We start from the raw sequence: 12,156 nt of genomic DNA on the forward strand, positions 1-12,156 counted from the left end.
GTGGATCACTTGAGGTCAGGAGTTTGAGACCAGCCTGGGCAACATGGTGAAACCCCATCTCTACTAAAATTACAAAAATTAGCCGGGTGTGGCAGTATACGCCTGTAGTCCCAGCTACTCAGGAGGCTGAGGCAGGAGAATTGCTTGAACCCGGGAGGCAGAGGTTGCAGTGAGCTGAGATTGCGCCGCTATACTCCAGCCTGCGGGACAGTGCGAGACTCAAAAAAAGAGTCTGCATTTAGGCTGGGCATGGTGATTGACATCTATAACAACACTTTGGGAGGCTGAAGTGGGCAGATTGCGTGAGCCCAGAAGTTCGAGAGCAGTCTGGGCAACGTGGCAAAAAGCCTGTCTCTACCAAAAAATACACAAATTAACCAGGCATGGTGGTGTGTGTCTGTAGTCCCAGCTACTTAGGAGGCCGAGCAGGGAGGATGACTTGAGCCCTGGAGGTGGAGGTTGCAGCTAGCTGTGATCATGCCACCATACTCCAGCCTGGGCCACAGAGTAATACCCTGTCTATAAAAAAAAAAAAAAAAAAAAAAAAAGAGTCTGCACTTACCCAGTCTGCTTAATGCCTCAAAGGAAATAGAGAGAGATTCTGACTTAGCTAGTTAGTGTAGAATATGTTACTAAGATGATTATGGTAATGGAGAGCAGACTTTTTAAAATTTTACTTTTAATTGTGGCAAAATACGCATAAAACATAAAATTCACTATCTTAATCATTTTTAAGTATACAGTTCAGTAGTGTTATGTGTATTTGTATTGTTGTGCAGCCAATCTCCATAAGTTTTTTGTCTTGTAAAACTGAAACTATACTCATTAAATAGCTACTCCCCATTTCCTCTTCCCCCAGCTTCTGGCAACCACCATTCTACTTTGTATCTCTATGAATTTGGCTGCTCTAAGAACCTCATATAAGTGGAATCATATAGTTACTGTTTTTTTGTGACTGGCTTATTTTACTTAGCATAATGTCCCCAAGGTTTATTCATGTTACAGAACATTGTTATCATTTCCTTTCTTTTTATGGAGGGCAAACTTTTATTTGTTAGAACACATTTTTGTAGCCTTTACATATTGAGGAGGATGCTATTATCTTATTGGTTTTGAAAAAATAATTATTTCAGGGATGGTGACATATTTAGACTCCTTATAACCTCTATAATGATATGACATTAGCATAATTATCTGAATGTCCGGTATAAAAATTTTTAACAAGAGAATATTTACTAAGAACTTAAAAAGCATTAAAAGCAAACAACACCTTTTTAGTTTTTAACTCATTTGTTTAAGAAGGACAGCTGTGGTATATTTTTGCCCTGCCCTGTAGTGATTTTGTGATCCATGGGATTCACAGATTTAAAATACAGTTTTTGTAATATTTACAGGAATGCGTAAACGTCATTCACATATTTTTTACGAAGTTTTGTATAGAGGCTGGTTGTTTGGTACTGATTGGAAGCATCTTATCCAACTGGTGAAGGAATCTAATGATGCCCTGCATTTATACCTCTGTTTAGGGATTTGGTCAGAGTCTTCTTACCGTTTTGAATATGACAGTGGAGTCCAGATTAGCTCCCCGGTTCACTACTTTTGAATTTTAGGAAGTTACTTAAGTTTTCTAAGTTTGAATTTTGCTACTTGTAGAATGAGAATGTTAGTAGTTCCTACTCCATAGCATTCTTCTGAGGATTAAATGTGATAATGTGAATAAAGTGCTTAGCATGGTGACTGGCACATAGTAAGTGTTCAATGAATGTTATGTGTGACCGTTACTCTTATTACTGTCATGATGTTTGGTATACATGCATTTGAAGAGTCCCAAATGGTCTCTGTAGCTGGAAATCCATTCCATCCCTTGTTTTAATAATGATTATTTGCTTTGGCTAAAGTGAATTTAGGAAATATTATTCTGTGCTGGATGCTTCAGAGGATTCAAAGTTGAGTAGAATACGATTTCTGCCTTTAAGAAACTTATGCTTAAGTGTTTAAAATGGGATAATTTTATCTGTAGTGATTTTAGAATCTGCATCTTCTAAAATGTTAAGTTTTGAATTTAAACTATAGGAATAAATCCAGGTGAGAGTATGGTTTAAACATTTTACAACCATCTTAAAATTTCTGTAAAATAGTCTTTGACTTATGGATTTTGTTTGTTTGTTCCAGCCAGCACCTAACCAAGTCACTTTTCATCTGCCACTACATCGTTACTATGCTATGTTTTTGAGTAAGGTAAGACTGTCATTAAAGAGTTCTGTTCTTTTTTTTTTTAATTTTCAGAAATAGGAATTGAATTAGTAACTTTTTTATTATAATTTTAGGCTGTGAAATGTCAAGAACTAGATTTGGATTCTGTTTTACCAGATCAGGAAATGCTAATGAAACTAATGATTCACCCACTCCAAATTCAAGTATGTATTCAGGCATTTAAAAAGTTTTGAAGTGGATTCCTTGTTTAAGAGATTCTTCTTTTATTTATTTGCCTTTCATTGTTATTATAGCTGAGATGTTTGAAAACTTTTTAAAAAAAGTTGTTACTGTGTTTTTGCCAGATTATGTTTAGGTATTTTTTCATTTTATGAGATTTACTTTTTAGTTTTACTTTTTCCAGGAATTCTTTTCATGATATTTACTTATGGGGTGGTATTTAACATACTATATAGCACTGTTTTGGGAGTCAGGAGATCCGAAAGATTCTAGCCTTGGTGCTACCACTGTTTTATTTTCCACAAAGTTTAGGGTAATTCACCTCCTTGATTCTTAATTTCCCTATCTGTATAATGTGAGGAGAAAGAAGAGAGAAGAATTAGCTTAGATAAGCACTGTGATTTCTTTTAATACCAACACTATAATTTGGCAGGCCAGCTTTTTATATGCATTAGAGGGACTTGCACTTCAATTTTTTTTTCCTGGCAATTTTAGATTTGTTAATTATAATATTATTGAACCTGAACTCTGGGTGTTAGGAAACAGATAAAATTATGACTGCTTGAAGCCGGGAGCGGTGGCTCACATGTGTAATCCCAGCACTTTGGGAGGCCAAGGCGGGCAGATGACGAGGTCAAGAGATTGAGGCCATCCTGGCCAACATAGTGAAACCTTGTCTCTACTGAATATACAAAAATTAGCTGGGCGTGGTGGCATGTGCCTGTAGTCCCAGCTACTCGGGAGGCTGAGGCAGGAGAATTGCTTGAACCTGGGAGACAGGTTGCAGTGAGCCGAGATCACGCCACTACACTCCAATCTGGTGACACAGTGAGACTCTGTCTCAAAAAAAAGAAAAAAAAAATTATGACTGCTTAGTTTTAGTTGACACTGGACATAAATACATGAAGAATTGAATACTGATATAGTGAGAACATTTATTCTAACCTCCAATATTTGGAAAATTAGTAGTATAGGTTTGAGTTAGGGTGAATTAAAGATGTAGAATGTATTCATTGACTTTGAACAATTGATTTTATTTTATGCTTATTCCAAGTGTCTTTCTTTAAACATGTATATTAGGATTGTTGTTGTTACTTAGAGTTTTCTTAAGGGAGAAATAGAGTGAAACATAAGCATTGATTTCTTATGAAAGATGTCAGTGAAAGTCATTGTAAATGTATCCAGAGGCCAACATGGAAAACCAACTCATGTTTAAACTCTAAAAAAGTGGCTATGGCCGGGCGCGGTGGCTCAAGCCTGTAATCCCAGCACTTTGGGAGGCCGAGATGGGCGGATCACGAGGTCAGGAGATCGAGACCATGCTGGCTAACACGGTGAAACCCCATCTCTACTAAAAAATACAAAAAATTAGCCGGGCGAGGTGGTGGGCGCCTGTAGTCCCAGCTACTCGGGAGGCTGAGGCAGGAGAATGGCGTGAACCCGGGAGGCGGAGCTTGCAGTGAGCTGAGATCCGGCCACTGTACTCCAGCCTGGGTGACAGAGCGAGACTCCGTCTCAAAAAAAAAAAAAAGTGGCTATGTAAAAACATAATTATTGTTAAAAAAAAATGTAGAAGTGTATATTTCAACTGATTATCTTTAACATTGGACAGAATATCGGGCTCATACTACGATTACATCATTAAATATTTTGAAATGGTTATTTATAATATTTTGTAAGGATTGAGTTTAGATAATTTATTCTTTGTCCAATTTACTTTTATTAGGCAAGTCTTGCTGAAATCCACAGCAATATGTGGGTAAGAAATGGTCTCCAAATCAAAGGACAAGCCATGACCTATGTCCAGTCTCATTTTTGTAATTCCATGATTGATCCTGACATTTACCTGTTACAGGTAAGCCAATTAGATAATGCAGATATACTTTAGAAGTGTCTCATTTGTACCCAAGGGATTTTAATTTATAGAGGTGACTGAGTGATGACATGGAGAGGCCGATGCCACTGAAAGAATAATTTATTACTTACATTTCCCAGGAGAAGACGCATACCACCCAACACAAGACTACAAGGAAAGCACCAGGTTTTGGTCAAGAGGCAGAAAGGAGTGAGGGGAGAGCCTAGGCAAGAGCCTTTATTGGGGTTTCTACGGGAAAAGCAAGGCAAGGCAGGATTGGCTAGTTTGAATAATTCCAGCAGGCTTTGAGGCATAGGGGCTGAACCTGACTCTGTGGTACCTGGCCCTGGATTGATTTAGAGCAGGGGAAATACTGGGTTGATGTATGAGAGTTAGATAAAGACAATGATTGGCTTTCATGATGGGCATGTTCCCAAGTAAGTTGTTTATTATGTTTAGGAATTAGCTGGCTCTGGGAGGGAGTATCTGTCTTCAGGTCTGTAAGGCCCCTCAAGATGTCAAAACATTATAACATACAGAAAATAAAAATCATGGCCAGGCGTGGTGGCTCACGCCTGTAATCCCAGCACTTTGGGAGACCAAGGCAGGCAGATCACTTGAGGCCAGGAGTTTGAGACCAGCCTTGCCAACAGGTTGAAACCCTGTCTCTACTAAAAACACAAAAATTAGGCAGCTGTGGTGGCACACGCCTGTAATCTCAGTTACTTGGGAGACTGAGGGCTGAGAATAGCTTGAGCCTGGGAGGCAGAGGTGGAGGTTGCAGTGAGCTGAGATTGCACCAGCTTGGGCGACAGAGTAAGACTCTCTCAAAAAACAAAACAAAACAAAAAACAAAAAGTATAGAAAAACATGATTAATAGAAGAAGGAAAACTGAATATTGAGAAATAAAGCATTTTGTTTTCTTTTAAAGGTTTGTGCTTCTAGACTTGACCCAGATTATTTTATTTCATCCGTCTTCGAAAGGTAGGCATAATTTTATTAAGACAGATACTAGGAAGTGTCCAGTTAATTTTGTTTTAATTTATAAAAATATGTTTCAAATATTTCTTCTTGTAGATTTAAGGTAGTGGATTTGTTGACAATGGCATCACAACATCAAAATACAGTACTTGATGCAGAGCATGAGAGGTCGATGTTAGAAGGCGCTCTTACATTTCTTGTGATTCTTTTGAGTCTTCGTTTACATTTAGGTAAAACTCACTGATACTAATACTTAGGTATTAACTGTTTTCCTCCCTTTCTCCCCATCCCTGTAGTAGAACTGGCTTAGGGAAAAAAGGAAAGGATGTAGATAAATTTAAAGAATGTTTCAAACTCTTGTATGTTGTACTATAGGTATACCTTTTAGAATATCCTTAAAATATCCTTTGCTTAAGGGAACTGCAAATAGCAGTTAAACTGCAGTTATGTTTGGAGCATTGCTTCTTTACTCTTTAATTTGAAACATCCTGTATTTGGTAAAACAGCTTAATGAAAAATGTGGTAATTTTTTTCTTTATAATTTATGTATACTCAGATTTGTTAATTCTGTTTTTAATAATTTTAGGAATGTCTGATGATGAGATTCTCAGGGCGGAGATGGTAGCCCAGCTGTGTATGAATGACAGGACACACAGTTCATTGCTGGACCTCATATCCTTTTAAAATTTTAGTTTCTGTTAGTTGCAGGATCTAAAATAAGTAATTTTTATGATTAATGGTTTATCAATTTTTTGATTAATTGTTTTTCAAAGTTGAAAAATAACAGAAAAAGAAGAATACCAGTTGTTTGCTCAAGTGTGTATTCAGTGCTGGTGACTTTTTTTTTTTTTTTAACCTCCTATTATTACCTCTTGGGGAACTCTTCTTGGACTTCAGAGTAGATTTCAGGACAGATTGATGGCTTTGGCCACCCCAGCATTTAACCTTCTAGGACAACATTACTGAACGTTTTGTAAAAGGCAGCTAGGTCTATTTTGTCTGTGTAGCCAGGATGCAATTCATGGTGAACAGTTAAAGGTACACCTTAAGATTATTATTACCAGGATTTTAAACATTTTGAGGGTTTTTCTGTAGAATTTGGTCTTAAAGCATTTTTGTTTGTAGATTATTGTTTACAAACAGGGAACCTGTGGTTCTTTGTATACGACTGAACATACAATGAGTATCTGATTATCTTTTTAAGTTAATGTTAATAAAATTTTACACAAGATTATCAAGTAATTTTGTGATAAAAATTCTGGCTAAATTTAGTATTTGTATATCTTATGACTATGTTTGGAAGAATTGGCTAAAATTTTTGTTTTGTGAAATAAGTCCTATTAGAATGCCTATTTGACAACCTTGATTTTTGTAAGCAGCATCAATTTGATATTGTCTGATGAGTTCCTTCAGTCATTATGAACTATGCATCAGTTTATTATAGAGTAAAAACGATCTCTGTATTTTGAATTTTAAAGATTTGTGTAATGTGAGGAGAGAATCTTTTTGGTTAGCCTCTTTGCTTAAATTTGCTTAGCATTTTTTTCTTTGGGGGTGAAATTTTGTGTTTTTTGGAAAAACAATCTTTGCTATAAAAATCTGCTAATTTTTCGCAAGTTCTTTCTGTTTTTTAAGGAAAAGTTATTTGCAAAATGATGAAAATGAAGACACATTTTTAGAAATTTTTCAGTCATTTTCTGAAATTTTTAAATTTATTTCGGGGAAAATATACCTGGGAACTACTACAGCATACAATTTATTAGTAGGCTCCTAGATTAAACATATTTTCAAAAATCACAATTAAAAAGTTATTATTGAACTGTTGTATTATATAGCCCTCTTGTGGCCAGCTCTGTGTATTACAGCCAATTACTATTTGCCTACTTCAGCAAAATGAGAAACTAGAGTACCTTGGAAAGGCTATAAATCTGGCTTTTTGTTGCTAATATTTTTTCTTGACATATATATCATATCCCAGAAAATCCTAATCCCAAAAGTGGCATTATTCCAGGCAGTTACAGCTTTGAATCAGTTTTATCAGCTGTAGCTGATTTTAAGGCTCCTGTTTTTGAACCTGGAGGTTCTATGCAACAAGGCATGTATACTCCCAAAGGTATGTTTATATACATAAATGAACTCTTTCAAATATCAGTTCTTGAATGGTGAATTCTTCTGTGTATTAAAAGAAAATGTTTACCTTTTGTTCATTCAAGCTTTGGTTTTCTTTTCTCCATTTTGTTATAAATGTATGTCTTTACTGGTAAACAGTGATACTGCTTTCAATTACTTAGAAATCTATAGCTTTATGTTACACTAAGACTTCTTAGATGACTCTGAACTATAAAGGAAATTTATATTTGAACTCTAATTCATTTTTATAAGTGATCATAACCATAAGTGAACCAGAAACTATAAAACAAAATGTATATTTAAAAATATTTTGAATGTATTTACTCTCCAAATTTGATTTTGAAACAGCAAAACAATCCTCATGACCCAAATTTTAACTTGAAATAGTTCAAACTAAAGTCTGTATAGGCTGGGCGCGGTAGCTCACGCCTGTAATCCCAGCACTTTGGGAGGCCGAGGTGGGTGGATCACCTGAGGTCAGGAGTTCGACACCATCCTGGCCAATGTGATGAAACCCGTCTCTACTAAAAATACAAAAAAATTAGCCAGCCATGGTGGCAGGTGCCTGTAATCCCAGCTACTCGGGAGGCTGAAGCAGGAGAATCACTTGAATCCAGGAGATGGAGGTTACAGTGAGCCGCTATTGCGGCTCTAACCTGGTCAACAAGAGTGAAACTCCATCTTAAAAAAAAGTCCACATAGAATGCTGATAGCACTTACTTACATTTTGAACCTATGTTAAATGCACAGAACGTTTTCCTTAAGTGGATGATTGGTTTTCTAAGGTCCCCCCCCCCCCAGATTTACAGTTGACATGCTTGACAGGAGCCAGAGGTAAGTAAGGTTTTGATTTACACAGTCTTTTTTGTTTGACTTTCAGATTTTCACTTCTCTAAGTTAAAATTTTGAAGGAAGTAACAGTTACGTGCTTCTTGCCTCCCTCAACACATTGTCTAATGAAAAAACCAATGCCCATTTTGAAGTTGTAAATAATATGTACTGTGCTGTGTGTGTTTGGCAAAGCAGAACAGAAAAGCCTTATTTGGGATTTTTCAGGGAATTCACAAGGAGCAAGAAAATCCAGAGTCTCTGGTTGGAAAGTATTCCATGAAAGAAAAGCACAGTATGTTTTTAGTGTAGAGGATATTTTGTGTGTAAAATTAGATGAATTTGGGAGTGGAGTGGTGCTGTGGTGTAGTGCAGGACTTATAAAAGTGTGATGTGAGGATTACATCTCTGTCAGACTCACTTGCGCTCCTCATTAAGAATGCAGGTTCCTGTGTCTCATCTCCTGTCTGCTGTCATCAGAATCTCTGTGGGTGAAATCTGGGAATCTGCTTTTTTAAAACAAGCTCTTTAGATGATTGTTCTGAACAATGCTGAGATGGAATACTGGGCATTCGGACATTAAAGCTAGCAAATTGTCATATTTAAATACCATATGAATTATATTTGCTAGTTGTGTGGTTTAGGAAATCAGTTGTTTTGTTTTTTGTTTTTTTTTTTTCTGGAGACAGAACCTCACTTTGTCACTCAGGCTAGAGTGCAGTGAGCTGTGTTTGTCACTCAGGCTAGAGTGCAGTGGCGCCATCACAGCTCACTGCACCCTTGACCTACTGGGCTCAAGCGATCCTGCCACCTCAGCTTCCCCAGTAGCTGGGACCATAGGCACCCACCACCATGCTGGCTAATTTTCGTGTGTTTTGTAGAGACAGGGCCTTGCTGTGTTGCCCAGGCTGGTCTCGAATATTGGGCTTAAGCAGTCCTCCTGCCTCAGCCTCCCAAAGTGCTGGGATTACGGATGTGAACCGCCGTGTCCAGCCAGTTTTTTATCTTTGGGTTTGGCTTCTTATCTATAAAATAAGTTTTTAAACTTTTAAAAAGTGGTTGAAACAAGCCTCTGGTTTCGGGGACTAACCCTCAAGTGAATTTGTTATATTAATATAAAACCAACAAAAGCTGGCCTACTCCTGTTAAAGTGGGTATGGGTAGTTGAACTTAGCTTCTCCTCTGTCCTGCTATCCACTTGCTCCTAAAGTGACCCCTGTTATACATCTGTGGTGATTCAGCTCCATGGAACACTGTTTGAAGCCCACTGGACTAATTAATCACTAAAGTTTTCTTCCATTGCTAAGGTTGTGCAATTCTAATAAAAGCTTTGGCATGTTAATTGTGCAGAATAATAGACTTTAAAGAGAAGGACGATCACGGCCGGGCACAGTGGCTCACGCTTGTAATCCCAGCACTTTGGGAGGCTGAGGCGGGTGGATCACGAGGTCAGGAGATCGAGACCATCCTGGATAACATGGTGAAACCCATTCTCTACTAAAAATACAAAAAATTAGCCGGGCGTGGTGGCGGGCTCCTGTAGTCCCAGCTGCTCGGGAGGCTGAGGCAGGAGAATGGCATGAACCCGGGAGGTGGAGCTTGCAGTGAGCCGAGATCGCGCCACTGTATTCCAACCTGGACGACAGAGCGAGGATCTGTCTCAAAAAAAAAAAAAAAAAAAATGATAAATGATTCTAGAAATACTAATGAAGGTCTTTGTGAAGGACTGTTTTCAGAATTTTAAGTCATACTTCTGATACTTTAAGATGAATAGCTTGTTACATGAAACTAGGGGCAGTGGTTAACAATGGTTAACAGTGTCTTGTGCTAGAAAGTTGTAATTATAGTGGATGGGTAGGGAGAAGCTTAAGCTTCTCATCATGTTTTCAAATGTTAAGAATTTTGCTAGAAAGAATGAAAGAAAAAAACTTAATCTAGTATGGAGATTCTTTTAAGTCAGTGGTTTCTAAAATTATTATCTCAGTCCATCCTTTAGGTTTTTGCCACATCTAAATATCCGCTCTACTGAAATATACTTAGTATTTCAGTATTTTTTAAAAATGAGTTAACTTAAAAAAAACCTTGCCTCATCCTAAGCATGATTATTAGTGAGGTGTCATGAATTTTATTTGCAACTTACAATTTTCTAATACACATTTAAAAATAATTACATAATTATTAAAATGAAAAGCTTTATATACTTAATACTTAAAATCATCTTGTGAACCATCAGTTGTACACATTCCACACACAGGATAGTGGTTCCTAATTATGCCGAAGATAAGGAGACAAGTGATCCGTTTTAGCAAAGGAGCAGAAAATCTTTTATAAACAAAAAAGACTTATAAAGTAGGTCTCTGTTGCTCAGGCTGGTGTGCAGTGGCGTGATCTTGGCTCACTACAGCCTTTGTCTCCTGGGTTCAAGTGTTTCTCCTGCCTCAGCCACCCAAGTAGCTGGGATTACAGGTGTGTGCCACCACGCCTGGCTAATTTTTGTATTTTTAGTAGAGACAGGGTTTCACTGTGATGGCCAGGCTTGTCTCAAACTACTGACCTCAAGTGATCTGCCCACCTCAGACTCCCAAAGTGCTGGGATTACAGGCATGAGGCACCGTGTCCAGCCTCATTAATCTTTAAATCTAGTTTTCATGCTTTTACTTTTAAGTACTTTTTTTTTTTAAATACTTTTTTTGGAAGGGAAATGAGGTGTGGCTTTGTTGCCTGGACTGGCCTCCAACTCCTGGGTTCAGATGAGCCTCCTGCCTAAGCCTCCCAAGTAGTTGGGACTGCAGGTGTGAGGCATACCTTACTTGCCTTTAAGTACACTCAAAGGTCTTAACGTGCTGTGTTTCTTTCTAATTGGCACCCTGCAAAAAACAACAACAACAATGAAGTAAACTTTTCTGGTGAGGCATTGTTGTATTACAAAACTTTTGTTCTTTAGTGCTTGCTGAACTCAAGAGAACATTCCTGATGATGAAATTGTGATTTTTGACTTAGAAAAGTAATCATGGCATCAAGCTTCTTAAGGCAAATACTATAATCAGATTAAATTGTTCTGTCTTTCAAATGTAAAATATACTTAACAAATGTAAGAAGTCAATAAATATTGATTTTATTTCTGAGAAGTCAATGTTTCTACTTTCTTTTGAATAATAGCTGAAGTCTGGGATCAAGAGTTTGACCCCGTCATGGTCATTCTTCGAACAGTTTACCGTAGAGATGTGCAGTCTGCAATGGACAGATATACTGCATTGTAAGTCCATCAAATTGATTAGCATCATAACAGAGTATTTTATATTTATATGGAAAAATTTCAATTATAACACAGATATGATATGCTCTCATTAAAGTATACGTCCATTCTTTAGAGATGCAAATAATAATTTAAGGTTTAAATAATAATCTGTCAGAGATTTATGTTAAGATCTTTATCCAAAATTTGATGTTAATGTGATAGATTTAGAACATGATCACTAAATTTAAAAAACAGAAACTTACTTAGTTGCTGTTTCATCAGTGGAATTAAAGGCTTGGTTTTGTGGTGTTCTACTTTTGAACCAGTAGAGGAGGCACAAGTTAAGAGAATAGAATTCTCTGACATCAGAGATGGTTATGGGTGTCTGTAATAAGTGAACATATTTCTGTGTTCGTGACAACTGGGAAAATAGCCAAAGCAAAATGAATTTTACTTGTAAATATTTAACAAAATAGTTTACAGTATTGATGACTGCAGAAGACAAACATTTTGAAAGATATCTTTTAAATGCAGAATTCAATTTTGTATGTTATTGTAAATTGTAGACTGTTGTAAATGTATTATTTCCACCTCTTTTAAAACCTTAATAGTTAATATTATATTGCTGAATATCACAGGATATCATCTTTTACTTGTGCTTTCCTACAGCTAAACATTTAAAAAACAAGT

The 12,156-nt window shown here is 36.9% G+C and overlaps 1 protein-coding gene across 12 annotated transcripts in view; it reads left to right on the forward strand.

The window, feature by feature from the left end:
• UBR3 (ubiquitin protein ligase E3 component n-recognin 3) overlaps positions 1–12,156 on the forward strand; it is a 263,282-nt gene that overhangs the window by 98,586 nt on the left and 152,540 nt on the right. For all 12 annotated transcript variants that reach the window (XR_004176549.1, XM_031651339.1, XM_031651340.1 and 9 more), the window contains exons 12-19: positions 2,173–2,238; positions 2,328–2,417; positions 4,160–4,288; positions 5,221–5,273; positions 5,367–5,500; positions 5,857–5,942; positions 7,242–7,383; positions 11,388–11,484. Coding sequence is in view for 11 of the 12 variants with exons in the window: in XM_031651339.1 (XP_031507199.1) it covers positions 2,173–2,238; positions 2,328–2,417; positions 4,160–4,288; positions 5,221–5,273; positions 5,367–5,500; positions 5,857–5,942; positions 7,242–7,383; positions 11,388–11,484 (797 nt within the window). In the remaining variant the exon portion in view is untranslated. The remainder of the gene's footprint in view (positions 1–2,172; positions 2,239–2,327; positions 2,418–4,159; positions 4,289–5,220; positions 5,274–5,366; positions 5,501–5,856; positions 5,943–7,241; positions 7,384–11,387; positions 11,485–12,156) is intronic.

The sequence above is a fragment of the Papio anubis genome, chromosome 10 (assembly GCF_008728515.1).
Source record: "Papio anubis isolate 15944 chromosome 10, Panubis1.0, whole genome shotgun sequence".
Classification (NCBI taxonomy): Eukaryota; Metazoa; Chordata; class Mammalia; order Primates; family Cercopithecidae; genus Papio; species Papio anubis.